A 26,213-nucleotide genomic window follows, 5' to 3' on the forward strand; every position below is an offset into this window, starting at 1 on the left:
AGGGGGCTGTGGGACCCCCAGGGCAGGGCAGGGCTGATATTTCCCCTCTTTCACCAGGCCTCAGTGCTGGGGAAGCAGCAGGGGCTGGGTGCAAGAAATGCTGGTTAAGATAGCAGGGCTCAGATATCTGGACATCTCTCACTCGGCAGGGTGACCCAAGCTCTTGGGGTTTTACACTTATACCTCACAGAGAGACCAAGCTGGGGGCTGCAGTATGGAGGAACGTTTATGTATTCAATTTTCTGCTCATGTTATCCAACTGCAGGCTGTGCTTTAGGATGTGGCCAATTGGGCACCCATGTGGGCAGGGAGAAAGGAAAGAAGATGGATCATGAAGGTGGTGAGGCCCTGGCTCAGGTTGCCCAAAGAAGCTGTGGCTGCCCCATCCCTGGAAATGTCCAAGGCCAGGTTGGATGGGGCTTGGAGCATCCTGATCTAGTGGAAAGTGTTCCTGCCCATGGCAGGAGGGTTGAATGAGGTGAAACTTAAGGTCCCTTCCCACCCACCCCACACATGGATTCCATGATTCTGTGCCTCAACCCTGCTCCTCCTCCCAGGCCCAAGAACAGGGCTTTGCACACGTCGATGTCCGATGTCCGTGAGGATGGTTTTGGGGCTGCCCTGGCAGGAGGAACCAGGCTGTTGTCCCCAGGGGACCGGGGATGCTGTCGGGGCAGATTTGGGGCTGCTCTCCGGAGGCTCAGGGCGGCTGTCCCGGAGTTGCAGGATCCCCGTGCTGAGCTCCCAGGGCTGCTGTTCTTGGGGCTCGGGGCTCCCGTCGGGGGTCACAAGGGTGCCGTCCCGGGGCTCTCGGACCCCCGCGGGGCTGAGCCACGTCTCCCCGCCCCGGAGAGATCAGAGCGGAGAGAACGGCACAGCCCCGCCGCGAGATCAGAGCCCCGCGGGCCCTTTAAGAAAGTCGAAACCCGAAAGTTCATCAAAGTTGACAAAGTTTTTCGTGGAAAGGAGGGGAAAAAATAATTAAAATAACTCGAGCCCAACAACAAAAAAAAACCTCCGCGCGGTCCCGGGGGGCCGGGCCGGGCCGGGATTGGCGGCGGCGGCGGCCGGGGGCGGCCCCGGGCGGGGCAGACGGGCGGGTCCCGGCCCCGCTGCTCGGTGCGCGGTGGCGGCACCGGGAGCGGCGGCTGGGGCTGGGGCGCGTCGGCCCCGCAGCTGCGGCTCGTTGCGCTCCGCTCGGCCCCGCTCCGCCCGGCCCGGCCCTTAACAGCGGCGCCGTCCCGGGACGCCGTATGTGAGCCGGGAGGGCAGCGCCGCACCGCCCCGCACCGCCCCGCACCGCCCCCGCGCACCAGCACCGCACCGGCACCCCGGCTCGGCCCCGCGGAGCTCCGGAGCAGCCGGCACCACTCCCCGCCCCGGCACCCCACCATGAGCAACCTCAACAAGGACACCGAGCACACCAACGGCGGCGGCACCGTCGAGGAGGAGGTGGGCGCCGGGCTGGGCTTGGGAGATGGGGCGGCGGGGAGCTGCGAGTGGCGCCGGCACCGGGACACCGGAGTGGCTGGGGATCGGGGCTGGGGCTGGGTCGCGACGGCGGCGGAGAACTGGGGGCGGCGGCGGGACAAGGGACGGGGCGGCGGGGACGGAACGCCGGGGTGTCGGGGGCCGGCGGGTGGAGCGCAGCGTCGTCGGGGAACCGGGGCTGGGGTACTGGGGATGGAGCAGGGCGGTATCGGAGACGGCGGAAGCGGCACCGGGACGTCGGGGAAGCCGGGAAGGAGCGTAGTGCCTCTTTAGGGGAATAGAGGACCCGGTGTCAGGGCTGGACCCTGTCGGGGCACCGGAGCCCAGATGCCCGGGCTGCTGCGGGATGGGAAGCTGGGGCCGGGCTGTGGGAGCCAGAGTACGGAGGTGTTGGCGAGCTGGTGCTGGAGTCCCCGGGCCGCCCCGAGGAGGGGCTGGGGCCGGGCAGGGCGAGTCCCGTGCTCAGCCCTGTGTCCCTGTAGCCCTGTGGGGCAGAGGGCTGGCAGGTCCCCCCGCTCCATCCAGCGCAGCCGGTGCCCGTGGGCATGGTGTCCTGTTGCCACGTCCCTGTGGCTGGAGGGCTCCTGGATCCAGCACCGTTCTACCCGTGTGGGCAGCAAGGGAGACACTTGGACAATAGTGGAGGAGCCCCTGCTCTGCTCCGTGTGTGCTGGCAGCCTGACTGGGGCTGGAGGACTGAGCTTACCTGCCGGCAGCCCCTTCCCCCAGATACCACTACAAGCCAGAGCCTGGATGCTGCTGGATTCAGGGCTGGGAGGGCTAGTAAGGGTCGGTTGTCCGTAGCCACATGCCAGAGCTTCCAGCCCTCCACATTTGCGCTTTGGCTCTTGGAGCCATTGGCTGATGTCATCGCTGCACCCCTGGAGCAGGTATTGCCATAGTGGGTTACTAGCTGCCCTCCATCTTGGAGAGGGCTCTGGAAAACGCCTGGCCTTGGAAGCGTTTTGCTGCAGTCCTCCGCGCCTGGCCCTCAGGACCGGGGAGGTGCTCAGTCCCCTCCCCTCGCTGTCCTCCGTGCGCTCTCGCCGCCGCAACATGGCGCCTGGCTTGCTCCACCACCCACCGGGCAGCCGGGCCCTGCACGCCAGCTGACTTGGGGCCATCACGTCCCCTGGGCTTCAGCCCCGGCCAGGGGGACCCGAGTAATGGCCTGGAATGGATCGGCAGGTGGTGGCCGGAGCGATTCTGTCCGCAGTGCGGGGCAGGGCATAGGTGATGCACTGATGCAATGGGATGTGGATGCACGGGTGGCGTGTCCCAGGGTGGCACTGGTGTGGGTGGGCTGAGAGCCAGAGCACCTGGGGCCCTGTGCCTCTCCTGGTGGAGGGAGGTTTGGTACCTGGGGGTTTCACGGGCTGTGCATGTGTGCACAGAAATTCTATGCCGCTCCTCGATCCAGTTATTCACTGGCCCGCAGAGGTCCCCGAGGTTGGTGCCACTTGGTGCATCCCATCCCCACAGGTGGGGGTCGGGTGAGCTCCTGGTGCTGAGCAAGAGCCAATCTGTTCCTCACTGCTGGGTGGTTGTTTGGCAAAGCAGGTGCTGGAGCATTTCAGGAAATCCTCACCCTCTGGAGAGGCTGGTCCTCCCAAGAGTGCAGGAGCGGAGCTTGATGGCTGGAAAACTGAGTTAAAGATGGCATCCCTGGGGAGCGTGCAGGGGTTGGGCAGAAGGGGCTCCTGCTCTCCGCTGTGCAGCCTCCAGGAGCGTGCGGGGAGGGGCACGGTCTGACGGCCCTGTTGGATGGTCCGTGGCCTCGCTGGGTGTGTCTGTCACGCTGCACCCAGGGCTGCAGCAAAAGACCTAACACCTGGGTTAGGCTGGGACTGGTGGGGGGTTAATGTCCCCGTCCCTGGTGGCATTGCTGTTGGAAAGTCCTTTCTCCACCAGACTCCAACAGAAATAACGCCGTGGGTGGTGAGCACAGTTTGGGCTCCATGGTGGCTACCCTGAGCCTACTCTGAGTGCTTGTTTTTCCAGTACCTCCTGGCTGACCAGGAGCTGTTCCTCACTGCAGAGGCTAGTGGAGGCATAAGGAATGACCTTGTGTTCAGGATCCCAGCACGGTCTGGGGGCCCAAATTCTTGCCCAGAAGCTCCCCTTGATACAGAGCGATAAATACATTTGGTGCAAAGTGGAATCCTTCAGCCCCAACATATGCAGGAGGGTGTGCTGGAATATTTTCCCACACTGCATGGATAACACTGCCAGATCCTGGCGCTGTGGACACTCCTCCACCCCCCTCCACTCCCCCCCACCACGCACCTCCTTCACTGCCTCCCCAGGCGCTCACAGAAGGGCGCCGTGTGCCCCAGATACAGCAGGGCGAAGCTCCCAAATTCAGCCTTTCCCTTTATCTTATCTGTGAGCCCCTGGATCTCGCAGCCGCTTCCTGGCTGGTGACATGCGGAGGACAGGAATGCCTCTCGCTCCTCTCGAGGTCGTTAACGGGAATGTTAAACAAACAGGGCCTAATGTCAGTCCCTGCTGTTCCTCACCAGACACCTCCCCAAACGCGATCCCTCCCCACTTGCTGCTATCTTCTGTTTAATTTTCCAGGCAGCCACCAATCTGCGTGGCTGCATCTCTCCTGGCAGCCCCGAAGGGTAGTGTGGGACAGGCAGCTGCCTAGGTGCTGCACTCCCACCCCTGTGGCAGGCAGAGCTTTTTCCAGCAGCTGGAGGAGCTCTCATGCTTCCCGTGGACGCTGGGTGTTGTGTCCATGGCTGCATAGCAATAAAACCTGTTGTGTTCACCCTGCTCTGTGGAGTGCCTGATGCAGACATGTTGGTTCTACTCTAGAAATTAGTTCTTACTCTCCTGGGAAGTCACTGGGAAGTTGTAGGTCTACCAGGAGTGGGAGGAATCTGGAGCTGGCTGAGTAGATGCTCAAACTGGCAGCTGAAGTCTGTGGTTATCCTGTATGTCCTCCTGGCCAGTCTGAAGGGCTTGTCTGCAGCTCCATGGCTGGTGGCCGTGCTCTTGAGTAGAGCTTGGGGATCCTGGACTGCTGAAGGTGGGAAGCATTGAATGTGAAGTTGTGCTGGGAGAGCCCAGGTGAGGACCTGGCTAAACTCTGCCAGAGAGGGTCATCTTAGGAAGAAATACTTCCATGTGGTAGGGTGAAGCCCTGGCACAGGCTGTCCAGAGAAGTTGCCCCATCCCTGGAAGTGTTCAAAGCCAGGGGGGATGGGGCTTGCAGCAACCTGGTCTAGTGGAAGGTGTCCCTGCCCATGGCAAGGGGTAGAATGAGATGGTCTTTAAGGTCCCTTTTAAACCAAATCATTATGTAATTCTGTGATCTTCCCTGTTGGTCCATGGAAGGCTGTGGGTTAGAAAACTCTTGTGTTGCAGAGGCAGAAGACTCTTGGCTTCCAGACAACCTCCTCAGTAGCAAGTCCTACATCCCTTTTTCCTTAGCTGCTGCACTCCAGGGCTGCTGGAACTGCCTGGGAATGCTGCTGGTGAGTGGGCTGTGTTATGTGCTGGATGTCTGTAGCACTTCATGGACTGGTGCCAGGCATCTCTTGACTTCTGTAATCTCTGCTTGAGTGGACCTAGATACCTCGTGCATGTGTGGATTCCAGCTCTGCAGCTGCAAACAAATAAGGTTAGTGTGAGTTCTGGAGTCAAATGTCTCCTCTGATGCTGCTCTTCACTGTGAGGAACATGAAGCTGTAGTAGTTACAGTCACCGCTCGCTAATCCTCTTGCACTTGGCCTGGCTGAAGCAGGACGGTGCCTCAGAGCTGTTTTCATGCATCCTAAAAGCCCCCTAAGTGTTAGATCAGCTTTCTGTCAGTGACAGATTGTTGGCTGAGCAGACACCCTGGAGTCACCATGCACACAGGGGTTCTGGGAACTGATGTGTTCCCAGACATCCTCTTGGTCTTGGGTTGAGCACTGAGTTGCTCTGACAGGAGGAGGGATGTGGGAATCTGCCCATTATCTCCTTGTATCCTGTGAATACCCTCTGAAGGAGCTTCCTTCTCCTTTCTCACTCTTTCAAATCTAAATTTCTTAGATGTGAGTCTGAGCATCGACATCCCAACTCAACTAGTCCCTGTCATGGGGCAACTTCTTTCTTCTGCCAGCTGGGCTATTAAATGAGACCCAGCTTCAGAAATTATCTTCCTCCTTGGCTAATCTGAGGAGCTGCTGTGCAGGACTTTCCCTCCTTAGCCTCAGAATTAATGGATTTTTGGTGGTGCCTGTGGAAGTTAGGAAGGGCCAAACTCAATGGTTCCCTTTCTAGGTCTCTGCTTTGCCCTCACCCAAGTAGGAAGGATGCCCTTTGAGATGTCTGGGAGGTTGCTAAGAGTAGTTCAGGCTTTGTTGCCCTTCCTCATAGCTCTGCTTGAAGATCTGGCACTGTAGGATTTCAAGACTCTTGCTGGAACAAATGTGGAAGGTTGTGGAGTGAAAGATCCTGGAGACTTTGCTGGTCTTGGCCGTGCCAAATCCTGGAGACTTTGCTGGTCTTGGCCGTGCCAAATCCTGGAGACTTTGCTGGTCTTGGCCATGCCAAATCCTGGAGACTTTGCTGCTTGGGTCACAGGGCAACATTGCTGCCTGTTATGGAGCTCTGCCTGAAAGTGAAGCTTGAAGCTTCACTGTGGCATGACTGCAGAAGTGAGGTGGTTAGACCTTGCTACAAGACTCAGCATCTTCCTGCACCTTGTGGGATAGTGGAAACCAGGTTCACCCTGTGTGCCTGGCCCTGATGAGGGGCAGGGCAGTGGGGGACAGCTCCAACACTGGAGCTGCTGAGCCTGGCCCATACTGGGTGTGATCCTGAGCCAGCCCAGCACATCTGATGAAGTGGGAGTAATGGCACCAGGTGACCCTGCCCTTGGCATGGCAGAAGTGGGTGCTACAGGCTTGGCAAGGATGCTCTGGGGTGCTGGGTTGGCTGGAAGCCTGAGGGCCCAGTGGGTGGCCTTACCCTTGTGGAGGTTCTCCAGCCCTGCTGCACAGCCCTGGAGAAGCTGTGGAAATGTTTGGAGTGGGGCCTTCCCTCCTGTGCTGCAGGTTCTTGCATTGCTGTGGGGTCAGTCATGGTGTGTGTCTGTGGGTCAGAAGCTGTTGGCCTGGGGATGTGTGTCCTTCCCATCTACTCCAAGGACAGAAGTCCTGTGTCTCCCTCAATGTGCAGCTGCCCTGAGTCACCTGTAGCCATGGCCTGGAGTGCAGCATGGGCCATGGACTGGGAGAGAGCCACCAGAGAGCTTGTTGTGGGTTTGGGATGGCACTTCTGGTCCTCGTTTTGGTAGCACAGCCCTCCCCTGCTGTCTAGTGGCACTGTCTTGCTGACAGCTGGGCTGATGCAGTGTTGGCTTGGTCCTGTGGGTGGTTGTCATCCTCCTGGTGTCCCCAAAGGTCTCTCAGTGTTGGAGTGACACTCAAATAGCTGCTGTCCACAGTGAAGAGCTGCTGTGAACTTTCAGCTCTCCATCACCTGGGTTTCATGGAGTACTTGCTTGTTGGGCTGTGGAGGTACCTGCCATGCTGCATGGGGCATGGCCATCAGTGTGCTGCCCCAAATTGGGTTGGTTTGAGGAGAGATTCCTCTGTCTCTGGATGTGTCCCGGGAGGCACGGGACTGAAGAGTGCCCAGGAATCATCGTGTGGTGGGCTGAGGCAGATACTGATGTACTCAATGAAGGATCTGAGGTGAGAATGTTTCTGGTGAGGGTCCTGCTTCCAGACCCGCTTCCATGTCTCCTGCCAGTCTCTACCCTGGGGAAGAACTCGTTTCACCACTGTCTCCTGCCTGGAGAGCAGGTGCCTGGTTGTGGGCAGGAAAAGCTGGTCCCTAGCAGGTGAAGTCCATGGCTCCAGCTGATGGTGGCAGGTGTCTGTGGGTTCCCAACACCAGAGAGTGGCAGGTGAGAGTGTCTGGAGCCCAGGGCTCAGTGTGGTAGCTGGGTAGGGATGTGAGTGTCCTTCAGCACGTTGGCTGTGGCACTGGTGCCTGTCCCCTCTGGCTTAGTGGACCTCTTCACAGGGTGGAAGGTGATGAAGGCAACCTGAGGGTGCTCAGCCAGCCCCTCCCTGTGCTGGGGAGCTGCCCTGTTGGACAGCAATGTCTTGGGGATTGTGGGGCTGACCTTTCCAAATGTTCCATCAGCTTTGAGCCCCTATTGAGGCCCAAATCCATCTGGGTGCTGCTCTTTTTGTGAGAGGCTACAGAGACAGAGGTGACGGGACTTGATAGCAGGAGCAGGCATCCATGGCAAAGCCACCCCAGCAGAGCTTCCTCTGCCAGGCCCAAGGTCTATTCTTGGGTGCTGTCCTGTTGTGCCTGGACTTATCACTTCCCATGTGCTTCCTGCTCTCCCAGGGTGAGGCCGGTGCCTCTCCCTGCTTCCCCCTTGTCAGTGTCTTCCTCCCCTGACCACAGGGGTGGCTGAGCCTCGCTGACATCCCCTGCCTGATGTGGGGGGAGAGGCTGCTCTGGCTATGAGCAGTGTGGAACACCACAGCCTTGGGCTGCTTTGTGGTCAGCCTTCTTCCCTCTGGGCCAGGGGGACGTTGGTCCTCGTGTGCCTTTTGTGCTGTTTTCGGAGGGAAATGCCTGAAGCCGCCTTGCTTCAAGCGCTGGGGGAGGTTCAAGGCCCTTTTTCCCCTCTGGGGATGGGTGAACATCTTTCCGGTGGGTGGGAGGCTCTGGGTTTCCGGGCTGGAGCGGCTCCTGGATCCTTTGCCGAGGCTCGGTGCGATCGTGCCCCAAGACACCGGAGCTCTGCTGGGGCTGCCAGGGCAGCAGCCCCCGGCTCTTGCCGCCTCTCTTCTGACTGGTGGAGGGGAAACTGAGGCACGGAGCAGTGAAGCAGCCAGTTGCGAGCCCCTTCTCTCGGGATTCCTGCCCCGTGCTCTGGAGGCTGTCCCTCGTACAGACCCCACATCCCTCTCTCCCGCTTTTCTCCTCCCTTGCGGCTCCTGGGACTTCAGCTGAGGACCAAAGCAGCGCCGGGTTGCAGTGGCAGGACTCTGCAGCCCCGCGGCCCGTGTGAGACACCGAGGGGAGGATCCTGTCCCATTTTTCAGCCCCGCCGCTGCGCTCCGTGTGTTCCCCTCCCCGCAGCCCTGTTGTGCAAGCTCGCCGCCCCATTCCGCTCCCGTGCCTTATAAGTCCCGGCTCCGGGGGCAGCCGCAGCCTCGCCGCATTCCAGCGCTCTCGCGTCAAGTGGCCCTGGCTGCATGGCGGTGACCAGGACCGGGGCTCTGTGTCCCCCTCTGGCCTCGCTGGTGACCCCCGATAGCAGGCAGGCACCCCACTGGGTGCTCTCCAATGGGAAAAGCTGTGGTCCGTATCCCTGAGCTTTCCAGGAGTGGAAAGTGCCTTCGGGATGCTGTGGCAGAGCTTGTCCCTGTCCTCAGCAGGATGGCATGGGGCTGGTGGCAGTGGAAGAAGGCTCCGTGGGCATATTGGTGTGAGCTGGTGGGAAATGGCTCGTTTCTAGGAAAAACTGGCGTGAGGCTGGGGTGGGTTCCTGGAGAGGGGAATGTCCAATGGCACAATATGGGGGAGGCATTGGAGCACATCCCTGCTGTACCTGTGCTCAGGTGTCTCTGAGCCACTGCTGGTAAAGGCTTGTGTCCTGCAGGTGCTGGAAGTATGGATCCAGGACCAGGCCAGTTTTGGGGGGCTGGAGTAGCCCAAGCTGTGCTGTGGGTGATGTAGTTAAAGGGCTGATCTCTCCAAAGGGGAGGGTTGGCCTTGCTGGCTCCAGGAGGGGGATTAGGAGCAGTGTTCTAACAAAAAAAACCCAATCACTGCACCCTTGGGGTACCTGTGCCCTTGCATCAGGCACTTCTGACATAACTCAACCCTTTTTGGGCTGCAGGGCAGCTCAGAACTCTCTTTTGAGAGCTCTTACTCCAAAGCAGCTGTGGCCAGGAGCTCTGCTGGTCTCCTGGCAGCGCTGGGGCTGTGGCAGCACAAGGCAGGTGCTGCTGCTCGCCTCCTTTACAGCCTTGGTGTGAAGCTCCTGGCTGTGCTGGCCCAAGGTGTGTGTCTCTCTGGGGAGATGCAGCTGTGCAAGGACTGGCACTGAGAACTCGAGGGCTGAATGGTTTGTCCTGTCCCTCCTCCCCCTGCGTGGGAAGCTGTGCTGGGATCCTCCCTCTCTGAGATGGTCTAGATGGTCTTGTCCCTCCTGGCATGAATCCTGTTTTCCATGGCTCTCCTCCATCTCTATCAGGTGTTTGGACTGGGGACATCCCTGGAGGGGCAGGGATAGGGAAGGGAGAATGTTTTCTGCGGGGCCTGCAGCAGTGTGGCCCTACTGGGCTATCCCAGGTGAGAGCTGTTCCCTGTCCTGCTTCCCCCCATGTCCGTGTGTCCAGTTCAGATCAGTCCTGGGTGGGATGTGACTGCTCTCTCCTGGCATCAGAGCCTGAGAATGAGCAGAAGAACATGGTATTCCTGGAGATCTGCACACGTAGTTTGGCCCAGGCAGTTCCTGATCCAGCCCTGGATGGATATTTTTGATGTTTTGGTTTGGTGGTTTTTGTCCTGTGCCTTTTCCAGATGCACTGTGGGGAGGCTGGATTTGGTGTTGGGTGGCAGGGACTTGAAGTAGGGCATGTTTTAGCAGAAGTTTTCCTGTTGTGGCATGTTGAGTGTGAGGGCTGGATGCCTGGATTTGTCAGCCCTGGGTGGTACTACTGGGCTCTCAAAGCCTGCAGGACTTGGGCTGACTGGAGAGTCCCACTTTGGTTAATCCACTGGAAGATGCTTGTCTAGACCCTGTTGCCCTCATCTACAGCTTCCTCCCTTTTGGGAGCAGGGGAAGAGGCTGGACCAGGTTGTCCACAGTGCACAAGAGGCTCAGACTGGTGAGCTGCCTCCTGCTTTTCTCCTGCAGGGTGACCTATATCTCCTTTGCTTTATGCCTGGTGTTAGAAATGAGCTCCCTCTGGCTTAGCTCACTCTGTCCCTCAAAAATATTGCTAAGGTCTCTCACCAGCCTCACCCTCCCTTCCCTGAATAACTTGGTCTCCCTCTTTCCTTACCCTTCTCTAGATCACTTATGGATGTGCTGAATTGCAGAGATAAATCCAACTGCTTGGTCTTGTTGCTTCCAGCAAGCCATTCTGAGCAGGGCCTTCCTTAGATTGTCTTGAGACCCTCTTTGGAGAGGTTAGCTGGTGGCATTTGGAATTGCCCAGGCTTTGGAGCAATGGTAGCCCTGGCTGGGTGCTGTGGCTTGGCTTTCCAGTGCCTTTTCAATGCTGTGGATGGTGACAGACAGGACTTAGAGGCCAAGGGAAACTTCTGGCCAGCGAGAGCAGATTTCTTGCTCCTGTCCTTAGCAGCACCTTATGGGGTGGCACTGGGAGCCTGTTACCTCTGACCAGGAGCTTTCCTGGGCACCTGCCTTGCTGTGTTCAGGCTGATGTGAGGGCTCCAGCTCTGGCTCCCCCTTCCCTGAGCCACCAGGCATCTTCCATCCTGTCACGCCTGTCGCAAGGACTTACCCAGTGACGCGTCACGGGGCCATTTAGAGACCCAACAGGGATGTGGATTTCTGTCTGCTCGGAAGAAAAATCCATTCTGGGGGCTGAGCGTGCTTGGATCCTGAAATATTGAAAAGGGACAATGCTTTCACATGGCTGAGGCACATGTGTGCCACCACACTCTGCAGTCCTCCCCTGCAAGAGATGGCTGTGGGTCTTTTGGGAACACTCTCTGTGGAGCTGATGCTGAAGTGCAAGCGCTGAGGTCTTTGAGGCTGGCAGCAAGCTAAGGAACAGTGGCATTGTTCCCTCTGCCCAGGCATGGGGTGGCCTTGGAGTGGTGCCTTAAAGCATCAGATGTGGGGTGTGATAGTTGGGGAGCCTGTCAGACTGAGCCTGGGCTTGGAAAGTGTTCCTGAATGCTCCACATGGCATCCTGCTTCCCAAGGCAGGGCAGAGCAAGGGTGTGTGGTAGAGGCATCCATATTGAAGGGTGAGGGGATGGGCAGGATGCTCTGGTTCTGCTCCTGAGCTCTGCTGGGCCAGAGAAGGGCTCCTCACACTAGTCTGGTGGGGGACAGTGGCAGCCCTTAGTCTCAGCATGCACAGGGGAGCAGGAGCACCCCAAGCCTTTCACAATCACTGTTCATTCTGTGGGGTTTTACACTGGGAATGGCATTTTTCTGCCTTGGCAGGACTGTCCTGGGCACAGGAGCTCAAGGAGGTGAGTTTTCATCTGTAAGTACGAGAAGGTTCCCTGTGTGGTGGAGTCTCTATCTGGCTGACCCCAAAGAATTACAGAGGCAGGGGCTCCTGTGTTTCCAGGTCTGCCTCCAGCCCAGGAGCAGGGCAAGCATGTGCTTGGTAAAAGTGGTTTTGGATACAGCCCACTCTGCCTGGAGAAGGAGAAATGACTGAGCAAAACAAAAAAGGGAGCAGAGCCCTTCTGCCCTTCAAACATCATGGGTCACTCTGTGCTGGAAGCAGGCCAGGAGATGAGCTCTAGCCTGGGTCTCCTGCTCCTTGTTAATAATGACAAGTGTCTTCATGACTTTGGTTGTGCATAACTTCCCTTTCCAGCTCTGTGCTGATTTACAAAAAGCCTCTGCAGCTTCATCTTGCTGCTTCCTATGGAAATAGTCTGCCAGCCAGTGTGCAGGGAGAAGGTGCTCATGATGAGTCTGACTGTTGGGCAGAGTTCTCCCAGGCCATGAGCCTTCAGCACTTTCTCTTCCTGGTTATTCAAGTGAACTATTATCTATAATTTTAATGGATTATCTATTGAAATCCTCCCCTGGCACAGTGGTTTTTTTTGCTTTGACATGAGTGTGTTTGGACTTGGTCCATGACTTGAAGAGCCTGGGAAGAGCAGATGGCTACAGGGGTTTGGCCCAGCACAGCTGCTCTTGGCTGGGCACAGCAGAATAACTGCTCTGAGAGTGGGTATGGGAGCAACTTCTGGAGGGTCTGAGGTGTGCAGAGGAAGGAGCTGGGGTGGACCCAAAAGTCTTCCTGAAGTGATGTTCTGGGGCTGTTGCAGAAGTCAAAAGCTACAAGTGGGGCAGTGAGGAGTTTCTCAAAACTGAGGGCTGTCTTTGAATTGGTGATGGAATTGAAGTGCCAGGGCAGGTTGAGGAGAGGAGATCCAGTATATGATCTGTAGAAAGATCTGGAGAGAACTGGGGTTTGTACTGGTCCCTTTGGACCTTTGGGATGCGTCAAACTTAGTTCTTGTGGCAGTGTGTGGTCTTTGCCAGTTCAGACATCAAGGTCCTGTCAGGCTGTGGGGCTGGTGTCCATGCCCTCATCAGCCCAGGGACTGAATTTTTGTAAAGACATCAATCCTTCGAGGTGGAGGTCAAAGGGCTGGGTGTGTTTTATCCTGGCCAACACTCCCCTAATGCAGGGAAGGGTTAGTGGACCTTTAATGCAAGGTGTCCTGCTCTTAGTGCTGTGCTCTGTGCTGCTGCTGGGGCACCAGACATCTCCTGCCAGTACAGCTGCTTGGCCTCTCCCCTAGGTACGGACGCTGTTTGTCAGTGGCCTTCCTGTGGATATCAAACCCAGAGAGCTCTACCTTCTCTTCCGGCCATTCAAGGTAAGAAGGTCTTCAGATCTGGTTTTTGGAGGGAAAGGTCCTGTTTTGTGGATGAGCTGGCACCAGAGGTCTGTCAGGGGAAGCAGGGATGATGTGGGAACCTGAAGCCAGCACAGGATCCAGGACTTGTGCTCAACTGGGAACCTCCAGCTGGAGCCTGCCATTGGAATTGTGCTGTCTCTAAGCTTGATGACACCTGCTTGGTCAGCCCTTCCCTGAGGCTGTGTCCTCATGCCCCAGACTCTCCATCCTTCTCTAACAACCACCCAGGCTGTCTCAGGGCAAGTGGGGTTCCCTTGTCTGCACTCCTCTAGCACAGGGAGGGTGCTCTGCTTTCCCTAGGCACTGGGCAGGGTGCTCATCTTTGTAGCTGGATGAAGAGCTAGAAGATGGGATTCCTTCCCAAAGGGCCAGCATGGAAGAGCTAAAATAGCTGCTCTGCCTCCAATCTTCTCTAATGGTGGAAAAGAAGTGTTATTGTCCCTGTTTCTACTGTGGCCCCTGCCCTGTGGAGGGCCTGGTGCTGCAGGAGCTCCTGGAGCTGTTGTGCTATGTCTTGGTTGTAGCACAGCCTCCTCAGGAGCCTGACACTGACTTGCTTTCTTCTCTCCTGCAGGGTTATGAGGGGTCACTGATCAAGCTGACTTCAAAGCAGGTACCTCCTTCCAGCCTGTGTATTTTTGGCTTTTGCTATCAAACTGGACATGCCAGGAGGGGAGAGGGGAAAGATCCCATTTCACTGTGGGATGCACTGTCTGGGCCAGCACCAGCTGCACAGAGGGGTTCTACTGACCCAGCATGTTCTGAATGTCTCCATGTCTTCTCCTGCTGCCCTGGGTGAGCCCTGAGGCTTCAGCCTCAAACCTTGTGCTGCCACCAGCCTTCCCCACTGCCATGCTGATCGAGGCTGGGGTAGCCATGCTGGGGGTTTCTCAGGGTGAGCTGTGTCCCCACATGTAAGAACACCAAAACGTTTGTGGTGGGAGCAGATCAGAGCAGGAATCTCGAGCCAGTGACCCAAACTCTGCTTGAGGCCCCTGTGCAGCTGTGGATGGTCTCTTCTGCTGGCTGTCTGGGGCAGAGGGGGTGGCAAGGCAGCCTGAGGAGCTGGAGGAATCTTCCAAACTGAAATGGGTGTTGTTTCTTTTAGCCAGTGGGTTTTGTGACCTTCGACAGCCGGGCTGGCGCCGAAGCAGCCAAGAACGCCTTGAATGTGAGTACCCAAAGTGCTGGGGGCTGAAGGGGCTGGGGCCACCTGCCTTGCTGGAGCCAGAGCTGAGGGCAGAGATGGGCAGGGTCCTCTGCCAGCTGTGCCCTGCGCTGTGGGGGTGAAATGGTCCTGCAGCATCCCACCAGGAGGCAGGAGAGCTGTCCAAGGCTGACATCAGCCTGGGCAAATGGATGCAAGCTGTCTCTATGTAGATTTTGACCACTGGAAGACAGCTCTGAGGGCCTGTGAGGCTGTGGGGACCTGCTGTGACTCAAGAAAATATCTTGAGGATGGTCAGCACGGAAAGGACACACAAAATTATCCCCAACCTGCAAGAGTGTTGGTGGGATCTGGTCAGCAAGACGTGGTTCTGCTGTGCTGTAGACCTTGCCTTGGGCTTTGTGACACCTGCTGGTGCCTCTGCTCAGGCTGGCAGTGGGTGTGGATGGGAGCTCCACACAGATGGGGTTATTCCAACTCCAATATAGACAGTTACCCCAGCTTCAGCAGACAGACCTTTCCTGACCCATGTTGATATCCATCCCCGCTGTAGCGGTTGGTGGACTGCACATAAGGAACAGAACTGTGTCCCTGTGGTCCAGGGTCTAACATTAGTCAGGACAGCTAAAAGTAAAAATAAAAGCACGTGGGAACTTGAGTGTTGCAGTGAGGTGACAAAAATCTGGGCATGTGACTGCAGTGGGGTGGCCTTGGTTCCTCAGTTGGGCTTTGCTCCATGAATAACCACAGCCTGTGCTTGGGCTGGAGCTTCCCCTCTGAGAAGCCCCTGTGCTCTCTCCTGTGACAGGGCATCCGCTTCGACCCCGAGAACCCCCAGACCTTGCGGTTAGAGTTCGCTAAAGCCAACACAAAGATGGCCAAGAGCAAGCTGATGGCCACACCGAACCCCACCAACATCCACCCTGCCCTGGGTGCACATTTCATTGCACGGGACCCCTGTGAGTATGCTGGGAGGGGCTTGCAGGTCATGGCTCCAACCTGAGAGAGGCCCAACTCTGTGAATGCTGCCGCAGTGGAGAGGAGCCCAGAGCCACCTCTGCTCTGCCTGAAATCTGCCAGGAGCAGGGAGGCCAGCAGGATGTTGGAGCCACAGGAGAATAACAGGCATCTGGGCAACACAGAACTGTTGAGACATGAAAGTTGGATTTGGTAGCTTAAATGATGCTATAAATCTTTTAAAGCATCCCTAAATGTGAAGCATAAAGGATGAGTCCTGTGCTATCACCCTCTGTGCAGCCTGGTGGGCTGAGTAGCCCCGCTGAGGCTTATGGGGTGACCTGTAATGTGGCTCTGAGCCCCCTGTCCTGCATCCTGTGGCACCACCTCTCTGCTGCCTGTGTGGACCAGTGTCCAAAACCCACGTGGAGCTGTAATGGAACACATTCCTGGGCTTTCCTATTGAGGCTGGGAGGCTGGAGGAGCAGCTGTGCGCACAGATTTTACACCTGATCAGGATGGCAGCGCAAAGCTGTAGCCTGGGTTGGGGAATCCGGAGCCCGGCTGTTGGGGCCAGCACTGGGACGCTGTCCCCTTGTCTCCCCCTCCTGTCTAGATGACCTGACTGGAGCGGCTCTCATCCCAGCGTCCCCGGAGGCGTGGGCTCCCTACCCCCTGTACACCACGGAGCTGACCCCTGCCATCCCCCACGCCGCCTTCACGTACCCGGCGGCGGCAGCCGCGGCCGCCGCTCTTCACGCTCAGGTGAGTCGCTCCCCACCTCCCGAGCCGGGGCCGCGCCCTCCGCTCTCCCCGCCGCGGTGCTCGGTTCCCGCGGGCTCCGCTTGGCCGCCTCGACCCTGCCCTCTGCCCCTTGGCTCCGGGCAGAGCCCGCTCCCGCTGCAGGGCAGCCCCAGGAGGGCTCTGTGCAGCCGGGAGCAGGCAGGGCTGGCTGATGATTCCCGAGCCTGCGGGTCCAGCCTGCTTTCCCGCACGGGGCAGGCGGGTGGGAGGGAGTCAGGGCTCCATTTCTGGCTGGTCTTGTTGCTCCCCATGGCCAGAGAACCACACTGAGGGACTGCTGGGAGGAAACACTTCCTGCACGTAACAGAGCTATGAAATGTCATCCCGAGTCCCAGCAAAAGCAACATAGCTCAATTGAGGGGCTCAGCCTAATGACTCAAACACTTCCAAAGCTGGAGGAAGGTGTCCTGCAGGAGATAAGTGACTACAGCCTTGCCAGAGTGAGGAGTTGTGTTGGAGCACAACACAACTGGGTACAGGCTAGTGAGGAGAGTCATTCCATGCATGAGGCTCTGGAAGTGCTGATGGTGGTGCAGCCAGCTGCCTGGTGCACCCAGGTTTGCTTGCTGACAGCTGAGGATGTAGGGATGCCTGTGCTGGTCTGACATGGATGCTTTAATGTACAGAGACCACACAAACCTTGAAACCATGAACATGCACAGGGAAAGTCAAAACAGAGTAGCAGTGTCCTAATTCCGAGTTAAGGTGCTTGGTTTGAAGCGCTTGTTCAGGAGAAGCTGGAACCCCCTGTCCCTGCCCCGCTCAGTGTGACCAGCTGTGCTCTGCCTGCTTGTGTCTGCTCCCAGAGTGGTGCCATGGGAGACTGGGGCAGCAGCACTGAGCATTGGGGCTTAACCTCTGCTCTCTGCCCTGCCAGGCAGGCTGTTGGCTCCTACTCTTCCCTGCTTAAGTGGAGAGCAGGAGGAGCTGTGTCCTCTCACCTTGCTGTCCTGGCTGGCAGTGAGCTGTGTTGGCCCTTGGGCATCCTGTTGCTTCCTGCAAGCTTTGTGATGGTAACTGTCCAGCTTCAAGCCAAGCTTGCTTCCCAAATGCCATGTGGGGTGGATGCCAACTCCTGTCCTCTGTCCTGCCCCTCTCACACCTGCAGATCTCTCCTGCTTCTGCCCTTCTACAGGTCAGCTGTTGTTGGGCTGAAGCTCCAGGGGGTTTGGGAGAAGTACATTGGGGTTCAGGACAGGGCCAGGAAGAGCACTGGAATGTTCTTCCAAGGACCTCCAAAGCCAGGCTGCTTCTTCACTGGGAAGGTTGTGCTTGCTGGTGTTTTCCAAAATTGGTGGTGGTGCCCACAACTACAGGGCTGTGCTGTGCTCCTCAGTGGCCCAGGAGAGAAGTATCTTCCTGCCCCTTGTGTGTGTTGGGTGGTGCTCAAGGTTGAATTGTCCCTGGAAGGGAGGACCAGGAAAAATCAACCCCTCTGGCCTGTCTGAGGTGCTGAGGGAGATGAAGCCTTTACTGCAGTTTCTTCCAGGGTGGCCACTGGTGACTGTAGAGGGACCCTAAGTGTGAGGGTTAGACACCCAAACTTCATGGTGCAAAGTGGGGGAGAAAAGTCTGCTTTTCTGGAGGGTATTAAGGAGGCCTCCAGCTACATCTCTTCCCTCTGGGTCTGAGTTCCTGCCCTCCAGCTGGTGAGCTACTGGTTTCTTAAGAGATTGTCTGGCCTCATCATGAGACCTGATGTAGGTAGAGCTCCCTGCCCAAGGGGGTCTATGGGTGGTGATGGGCTCCAAGCCTTAGGGAGCCAGTGCAGCCCCTCCAGGCTGTGCCTGGACCCAGCTCCTTTCCACAGAGGCTGCTGGGCAGTCCCAGCTGCTCCTGGCTGTGCTGAGCCAGTGCTGACCCTGCAGGGGCATGTCCTGGCACAGGATATGTTACCAATAAAATTTAGTGGGGTTAAACATTACTCGTGCTGGCAGCTCTGGACTGGAGCCCTGTCCCTTGCAGAGCTGAGGGTGGAGCACAACAGGGAGATGACTTTTGTTCACAAACTGGGCTAAAAGCTGTGCCCTTAGTCCCCATGAGCTGAGCCCTCACTGGGAGGGGCTGGCTCACTCATGTGGTGGGCTTATGGGTTATTCCCCACAACAGTCACAGTTCTTCCTCCTGGTGGACTGGTGTTGGCTGGAGGGCATCCATGGGGATGGCCAGAGCTGTAGCAGCTCCACAGTGATCAGCTTTGAGGCAGGCAAGAAGTTGGAGGATGTAGCTAAACCAAGATCTTGTCACAAGAGATTTAAACCTGAAGGGCTCATCTTCTTGCAGAGCTGAGTTCAGCAGCGGGGAGAGAAGGTGGCCTGGCCTGGCCTCCTGAAGAGCTGCCCAGAGGGCTGGCAGGAGGGATGAGGGGCAGGAGGTGGTGAGAGGCTGGCCTGGCCTCGGGAACCCTTGGTAAGCCACTCCCAGCCGATGGCTGCTGCTCCTGGCACGTCCGTGCCTTGGCGACGCTCCGGGCAGGCACCAGGCTGCTGCAGCTGTGACTGTAGCCCGACCCTGCCCCAGTGGGGACTCTGCTGACTTTAAGATTGTCCCATCTGCCTTCCCTCCCTCCCACCCTCTCTCAAATCCCTCCTTTGATGTCCCTAGTGAACTCCAGCCATGATGCCAGCGCAGGCTAGCCCCGAAGCTCAGAGCTGTCCCTGGAGATGGGACGCCCTAGTGATGCCTTATTGCAGCTAGTGGAGTGGCTGTACCACAGCTCCATTCCTAGAAGTGTTAAGCATGATGGCAGCCACGTCTGGAAAGACTGGTAAGGTAACCATCTCTCCTCCAAGGTGCACTGTGGGATTTGCAAGCTTCTGCCCATCTCTGTAGCCCGTATCTCCTTGGCAACCCAGTGCATGGGCCTCACGCTACCCACCCACCAGAGCCTGGGGAATGAGATGCCAGGCCTTCTTTCTAACCCACATCTCCAACTTGGCAGCACATGACATGGCGCACACAGCATGGCACCGTCTTACATCAGCTCCTCCCGGCTGAGCCAGGCTCGGCCAGGCCCTGCCCCGGGAGGGGAGCAGCCCGGCTGAGCCGGGGCAGAGACCACCCTGCCACTCGGCCTGAAAGAAACCTGGTTTCTCCCCAGCCTTGACCCTTAGAGGGCAACCAGAAATACACCTTGACCTCACTCCTGGCACACGGTGGGGGAGGTGAGTGACGTGGTAGTTGATAGCACACGACTAAATTTTAGTGGGCACCTTAGACAACAGCACTTGCCGGTCACTTTGTTCCAGAATCGCATACCGGGACAGACCCTGCCCTCATCGTGGGGCTCCTCTCACTGCTTTCCTCTCTGGTAATGGAAATGGAGCCAGTTCCTACCTGGAGCTTGACTTCTCTCTTGCAACCTGAAATCACAGGCAGGACACAGGTGGTGTGAGCTGCAATGGAGGGAATGGAATCGGCAGCCTTGGGACAGAGGGGTGTGTGGTGTAGGAGGCTGGGGAGAGGGAAGGGCCTGGGTCTGGTTGGCAGGGGGATGGATGATGTTTGACTGAAGGAAATGAGCCTTGGTTCAGTTCTCCCTGCTGTGGTTCTGAGCTGACCTTTTCCTCTCTCTGTGGAAGTGATGATAAGAAAAGAAGCCGCCCAAGATGAGGGTCCGGGTCAGCCTTTGTCCTTAGAAAACTGTGAGGTGCAAAGATGTGCAGAGTTAGAATTTCTCCCCCTGGGAAGATGGGAAGAGCTTGACACAGGCATGGAGACAATGATCCAGCTTGTCTTGTTCTGCTTGGCCCTGGCAGACAGATCTGTCCCTTGCTGGTAGGATGGAGTTGGGCTGCATTGTGTCTCTGAGGTGGAGCCACTGGTTTGGGGTGCCTCTAAACCAGCAGGGGATGCCAGGGCTATCCGTGCTTCTGGAACTCTTTTGCAGAGATGCTTCCAGCTGTGACAGCACCCATGAGGGCAGGACTCTGCTCTGGGCAGGACTTGCTGTGGGAAGCAGGGGTTGGATGCAGGATTGGCCCATAAAAACGTGGCCACGTGGTGTTGCTGGGGACACAGCTGATGTGTTGGGTACCTGGAGGTGTTTCCAAGGCAGTCAGCCAGGTTAAGGCCTCAGGGCATAGAGATGCCAGTCTTTTTGGGAGGGGGCTGCCCAAGATTCCCTTGAAGCATCCACTGGAGACCTCGAGGAGATGGCAGAGGTGGGTCTCTGGTTCTGGGACCTGTCCCAGTGAGTGGTGGGTGGAGGGAGCAGTCCTGGATCATGGCTGTGTGGTTGAGCAAGAGCCTGGAAGGACCTTGGGACTTCCTGGTGCTGGGCTGAGGCTGATCCCATTGATGAAAGCATAGATGGGTCCCAATCCCCATTCCCTTGCAGGGGAAAAGCTGGCAGACCCACCCTAGACTGGAGACAGGATGAATTTTCTGTCCTTAATAACTTGTTGCCTGTTGGTGCTGTCATGTAGGGACTTCCCAGGATCATTTCTCTCTGGGTGAGCTCCATGCTTCCCAGAGATGTGAAGCCTCTTGTTCAAGATGTTCATGGTGGTGGCAACTTTTTAAACTCCAGTGACTTAGTGGTGGCATGGCTGACCAAGCAGCCCCCAGCCAGCCCCAGTTCCCTCCTAGCCAGGGAAAAGCAGGCAGGAGATGCTCTGAGCATCATCCAAGCAGAGGATGCTCCTGAGCAGCTGTCCTTACAAGTGGTGGGGAAAGGGACTGCAGTGCCAGCAGAAGAGACTTGTGGCCAGCAGTGGCTCTCCCTGGCTGGCCCAATCCAAAAGAAAGCAGCACAGCTTGCTGTAAAAAGGGAAATGCTTCTTTGCTGCAGTCTCAGAGAGGGGTGTGCCTCCCTGAGCCATAGGGTGCCAGGTATTGGACTGATGGATGGACGGATGGATGCACGCCTGTTAAAATGTTCCTGAGAGGATGGATCAGTGCCTGCCTTGTCCCAGATGCTCCTTGCCCTGCTGTGGGATGATGTGCTGATCCTCCAGCTCTCCCTCACCAGAGCTGCTGGGGGAGACACAGAGGCTCTATCCCACTGCATCTGGTGTTCCTGGTGGTGGGCTGAGCCGCTCTGGTCCCACACCTCCTTGTGCCCCCACACCAGCCCCTGAGGGGCCAGGGTGCAGTGCCCACTGCTGGGGTGGGTGTGTGTCCAGCACACACCAGTGGGTGAGGTGCTGCCTGTCCTTGCCTGCCTGGCTCACATTCCATGGGCTGTGTGTCCAGCTGGAGCAGAGCAGCTCTCCCTGCTCAGCAGGGCTGCCCAGGGCTCACCCTGCTGACCTGCAGTGCTGCCTGCAGGTGCTCCTGGCTTGCTGGGCATCTCAGCAGCACCAGTGAAGAGGCTGCTCTGCACTTCAGCAGCTTGGCAGCAAGATGCAGCTCTTGGATGTGTTGGTTGGATCCTCCCAGGAGCACAGGGAGTGATCCCTGGAGACTGTTCCGGCTGTAGAGATAGGTCAGGGCTATCAGGGGCTGGCTGCAGACCTAGAGGTAACTAAGGAGGAAAGGCAGGTCCTCCAAGCCAAAGGTGCCCTGAGGAGGGACCTGTGTGTTTGGTCCTTGCTTCCCCTCTTCTGAAGGATTTGCTCTCCCTGAGGATGGTGGACAATTGGATACTTAAATTCTGAGGGCAACTGGGACGGACAAATGAGTTGTCGACAAGGAGAGTGAAGCTCTGATAAGCTGTTTCTCTGCCCCATTTATAATTTCATTGTGACTTTTAGGCAGCTGCTGAAAGGGAGAGGTTCCTGCCTCTGGGAGGTGGCAGGCAGAGGCACACATTTCTCCTCTCCAGCTGTTTCTGGGACAGATGTTGAAGGCAGCAGCATGAGGCTGCTGCAGTTGGCCAGCAGTGGCTGCCTCATCCCTGTGAGCAGGAGATGTGTTGGTGGTGTGACCAGACTCCTTTCCAATTGTGAGCTAATGCCTCTCCAGAAACACCAGTGTCTCTTCCAGTAAAAGCCTCCCTTGCTCTGCTTTCCTCACCCAGTGCTGAACATCTCCATCAGTTCTCAGCCTCCTCCTTAACAGATGTAGTATTTTGAGGGGTGTGAGGAGAAAACTGCCTTGGCAGGTGCCTAGAGAGTGTCCTTTTGGCTATATCTGCTCCTTCTGATCCACAGCTTCCAGTGTTTTCTGCTGGCTTTGGGAACCTCCCTCCTACCGAGTTCCTGCCTCATCCCATCAAGCCCTTAATCTTTCTGTAGGCTGAAAGGCCTGGCAGGTCATTCCCTCACCCTGCCAGCATGTCAGAGCCTTGGACTGTGCCCAGGATTGTCACATCTGTATCAGCTCCTGCAGGGCTCCAGGCTGAGCCCTCTGAAGGCAGGGCTGGGCTGGTGGGGCCAGGTGGGTCAGGCTGGCTGGGTTTGGTGTGTGAGCGTTGCAGACCTGCAGGAGGAAGGCGAGGAGGGCTGGTCCATTGCACTGATGGTTTATGAGCACCAGAGCTACAAGCAGTGCCTGCTTTAAGAAAAAAACAGGACTTCTGTTCACAGTGGGGGTGCTGAGGCTCTGCAGGGCGGGCAGAAGGTGGCTCTGAGGCAGGATGGAGGGCACCAGGCTGGGCTGTAGTGCTGTGTATGGCCTGGCTGTGCTGCTTCCCCAGCCTGCCTGGGCAGAGGCAGCTCTCAGGGTTAAGCTCTTACAGCCTTGTGAAGGAAGGGGGAGTTTCCTGTTGGGCAGGAGGAAACTGCTTCCAGCTGTCGAGGGGAGGGTGTGGAGTGGGAGACACTGGCCAGGGAGGAGGAGGCTGCAGAGGAGATGTGGCTCAGCTGAGCAAGCACCTCCTGGTGACAGGGGACAAGAAACCTCTTGTCTTTGCTCTGGCAGCTGCTGTGGTGGCCCTGTCAGTTGTCAGTGATGCTGCTGCCCACGCCAAGCCTTCCTGGGTGCTGTCTGTGCAGTGTGGTGGCCCTGACTGGGCAGCAAAGGTCCCTCTCCCAGGCTAAAGGAGAAGTGAAAGGACACTCTGTGTGGCACTTTGGTGCTGGCACTAGGTGGGACCCTCACTGGGGAGGAGGGTCTTGGTAAGATCCATGTCCTTGATTGCCATGGCTGGACTGACTGGGCTGCTGTGCCACAAAGTGAGGTATGGGGCCAGCTGAGAGCTGATTTAGTGGCACCCACTTGCCTTGTGGAGGTGTCTGGCAAGAGTCCAGCAGATTATGGAACCATGGAATGGTTTGAGTTGGAAGGGACCCTAAACCAATGCCATTCCACCCCCATGCCATGTGCAGGGACATCTTCCACTAGACCAGCTTGCTCAAGTCCTGTCCAGACTGGCCTTGTTCTGAGCTGATGAGGGGCTCCAGTGAGGACAGAGCTTCTGCTGACTGGCAGGGCTCAGTTAGGAGCCCTCACCTGGAGAGGGACTCGAGGCCATAGCTGGTGTGGCTGCAGTTCCTGGCCCTGCAGCCCCAATGCCTGTGGGGGGGAGCTTGGCTGCTGCAGGCAGCAGTGCTGAGGTTGTGGCAGACTGCTGCACATCCTGGGAGAGGAGCATCTAGCCAGGCTTGTTTGGGTGAGGGGACATCTGTGCCAGGATGAATGGGACAAGGGGAGTGGCTCACAGGGGGCTCCAGGGGGTTTTCTGCCGCTTTTCTCCCATCTTAGAACCAAGTCCATCACTGTGTGGTTCCCGGCCCTGAACGTGCTGGGGCTGTGCTTCTCTCCTGGCAGCTGGGGAGGGAGGAGTGGGGGGTGGCTGCTGTGCTCCAGTAGCAGGACCAAGTTCCAAGTTCCAGTTGCTGCTCCTGCTGCTGGATCTGTGCTCAGTGGAGTGGCATGGGCTTGCTGTCAGGCATGCTGCTGATGCAGCCCAGCTGGACACAGTGTCCCTGCTGACCAGATGGGATCATCTGGATGTCCCAGGCTGTGGGGCTGGGTGTTGCCAGCTCGCTGTGTTGCCTGAGGGGCTGGAAAGTGTCTGTTCAGCTACTGTCCTGTGTTTGTTTGTTAGGTCCCCATCCAGCCATTTCCTTGGCAAGGAGCAGGTCTGACAAAAAGATGTGGCAGCAAGCACCTGCCTCCAGGGCTTCCAAGGGAAGCCTCCAAGTCTTGCTGGTTTGCAGCTCTTCCAAGTTCTTCCCGTGGTGTGGTTTGCCTGGAGCCACTTCTGGTAGCAGAGTTGAGGCTTGGAAAACTCCTTGGGTGTCTGTGGTAGTGGATGAGCCACTTCTTCCCCCATACTTGTCCTGTAGAGGTTGTCTGGTTTTAATGCGTGGTCTGGAGATGCTGGCTGAGGGTGGAGCTATTCAGGTTGTATTTGGAGCTCACCCTGGAGCCTCCTTTCCCGTGCTGGAGGCATCTTTGCTCCACGGACTTTGCACATGGCTTGAAGGAGCTGAAGGTTTGTGCTGAGGTAATCCTGGATCATGGACCTCTGCCGTGGCTTTCTTTTCCAGATGCGCTGGTACCCTCCCTCTGAAGCTACCCAGCAAGGATGGAAGTCTCGTCAGTTTTGTTAGTTCATTAGTAAGTAATTAATTACTCTTGGAGTCAGGTCTTTGTTTAGCTCTTCCTTGGGCTCTTGTGGGGAGGAGGGGTGGAAGCTCGGGCTCGGCCCCACACACCCCCCAGGGATGTGGTTGGATTTCCTGGACGGGAGCAGGGACACCCCCAAGCCCTGGGCTGGGGCAGAGGCTGCGGGGGACGCTCGGGACACGGGTCCAGCTGGCCCTGCTCACCGTGCTCCTCTCCCACAGTGTCTCTCCTGGGCTTGTGTTCCTCCTCCCTGCCTCTCCACAGAGGGATGTGCCAGGGACGATCGCTCCCCCTCCTCTGGATTTGGTACGTGGCCAGAGGACAACGCGCCGGCCCCGCCGCGCTGCCCCCGGGGCTGCCAGCACCCCTTTCCCCGGACTGTGAAGCCGTCGTGGCCCCGGCCGCGGGCTGTGTGCTGCCTCCACCCCTCTCTCCATCCATCCATCCCTCCCTCCGGCCGTCCCCAGGAACTCCTCCCTGCCTGAGCTTTGCCATCCGGCTGCACTGAAACCCAGCCGGGGGCCAGGTCCTGGGCTTCCCCAGGCTCTCCCTGCCCCGGGGGCAGCTCGGCTGAAGGAATCGAAAGGCAAAATGGGTTTTGCATGTTTTCTGGCATGAATTAAAACACTTAACTTGTGTCTGTGTGAGTGTAAGTTTGTTTGTTCTAGCGTTTGTGTAACCGTTAGCAACAGGTCTTGGCCCAACAGATTGATCCATCAAGGTTTTCCTCTTGCTTCGGTGAAGACTTGGCTTTGAGAAATACTAACTGTCCTTGTCTCACCCCTTCTCCCACCTCCACCCTCCCCTCCCCAGGACGACCAGAAAAATTTGAAAAATGCCTTTTTTTTTTCTTTTTTCTTTTTTTTTTTTTTTTAAAGTATGATGCACTGGGTTTTTGTTCTCATCCATTCTGCTTGTTTTAAAGTCAGGGTTATTATATTATTTTTTTCCTTCTTCAAACTTCTATATATAGAACAGCTGTAAAATATCTAACCTCTTTTATTTTTTTCCCCACATTCTTCTGATTGGAGAGCATCCAGTCTTGCCAAATAATCAGCCATCCTTATGGGAATACCGAACAAAAAAAAAAAAAAAAAAGTACGAGTATTTTTGTACCATGTGTAATAAGGAAATATTTATGCATCATAAAGAATTTCTTGTGTGTTTGTGTGCAATTAATTATTATTATTATTAAAGAGAAATTGTAATCCTGTAAGATAAGTTAATGTTTAGTTAAAAGCTTGAAAAAGAAGGGTTGTCTTCTGTACCAATGATTCAGTCAGGCATAGTAAACAAGAAATTGTGCAATTTTTGTTTTAGCATCTTATTGCTTGGTATTGAAGTGCTTTAAGTATTATCTGACCATGGCTGTCTCGCTTGTATTAAAAGATTTGAGAATAAGTTGCTCTATAATTGCTGATCCTATGAGAATGTGAAACTGGATAATATATGAAATGCAACCAAAAAAAAAAATATATATACCCGGAGGCTGCTGTGACTTTTTCTGTGGTCTTGGGTGTTTTCTTGTGGGAATGGTGTGGGCTGCTGCAGGCCTGGCCTGGCCCCGTTTCCCAGGCTGGAAGGATGCGGGCTGCTTTGGGATGCAGCTGAGGACCAGGAGCTGTGCTCTTCCCTACCCCCCGGGAGCAGGGCAAGCCCTCGCCTGGACGGGCATGTGCTCTGGGGGGTTGGTGGTGTGAAGCTCTGCCGG

At 56.8% G+C, this 26,213-nt stretch overlaps 1 protein-coding gene across 2 annotated transcripts; it reads left to right on the plus strand.

The window, feature by feature from the left end:
- Positions 1 to 1,034: 1,034 nt before the first annotated feature.
- Positions 1,035 to 26,000, plus strand: RBPMS2 (RNA binding protein, mRNA processing factor 2). 2 transcript variants are annotated; one of them, XM_084213361.1, is made up of 9 exons: positions 1,035 to 1,452; positions 12,997 to 13,074; positions 13,691 to 13,729; positions 14,225 to 14,287; positions 15,093 to 15,243; positions 15,858 to 16,006; positions 18,650 to 18,812; positions 24,424 to 24,493; positions 24,724 to 26,000. In XM_084213361.1, exons 1-7 carry the CDS (start codon positions 1,393 to 1,395, stop codon positions 18,650 to 18,652), a joined length of 543 nt encoding a protein of 180 aa, XP_084069487.1. In that variant the 5' UTR covers positions 1,035 to 1,392; the 3' UTR covers positions 18,653 to 18,812; positions 24,424 to 24,493; positions 24,724 to 26,000. The 2 variants fall into 2 exon arrangements, with proteins under 2 accessions (XP_084069487.1, XP_084069486.1); XM_084213360.1 differs by lacking the exon at positions 18,650 to 18,812 and having other exon boundaries at positions 1,039 to 1,452.
- Positions 26,001 to 26,213: the final 213 nt, after the last annotated feature.

The sequence above is a fragment of the Fringilla coelebs genome (genome assembly GCF_963513975.1).
Source record: "Fringilla coelebs genome assembly, chromosome: 12".
NCBI lineage: Eukaryota > Metazoa > Chordata > Aves > Passeriformes > Fringillidae > Fringilla > Fringilla coelebs.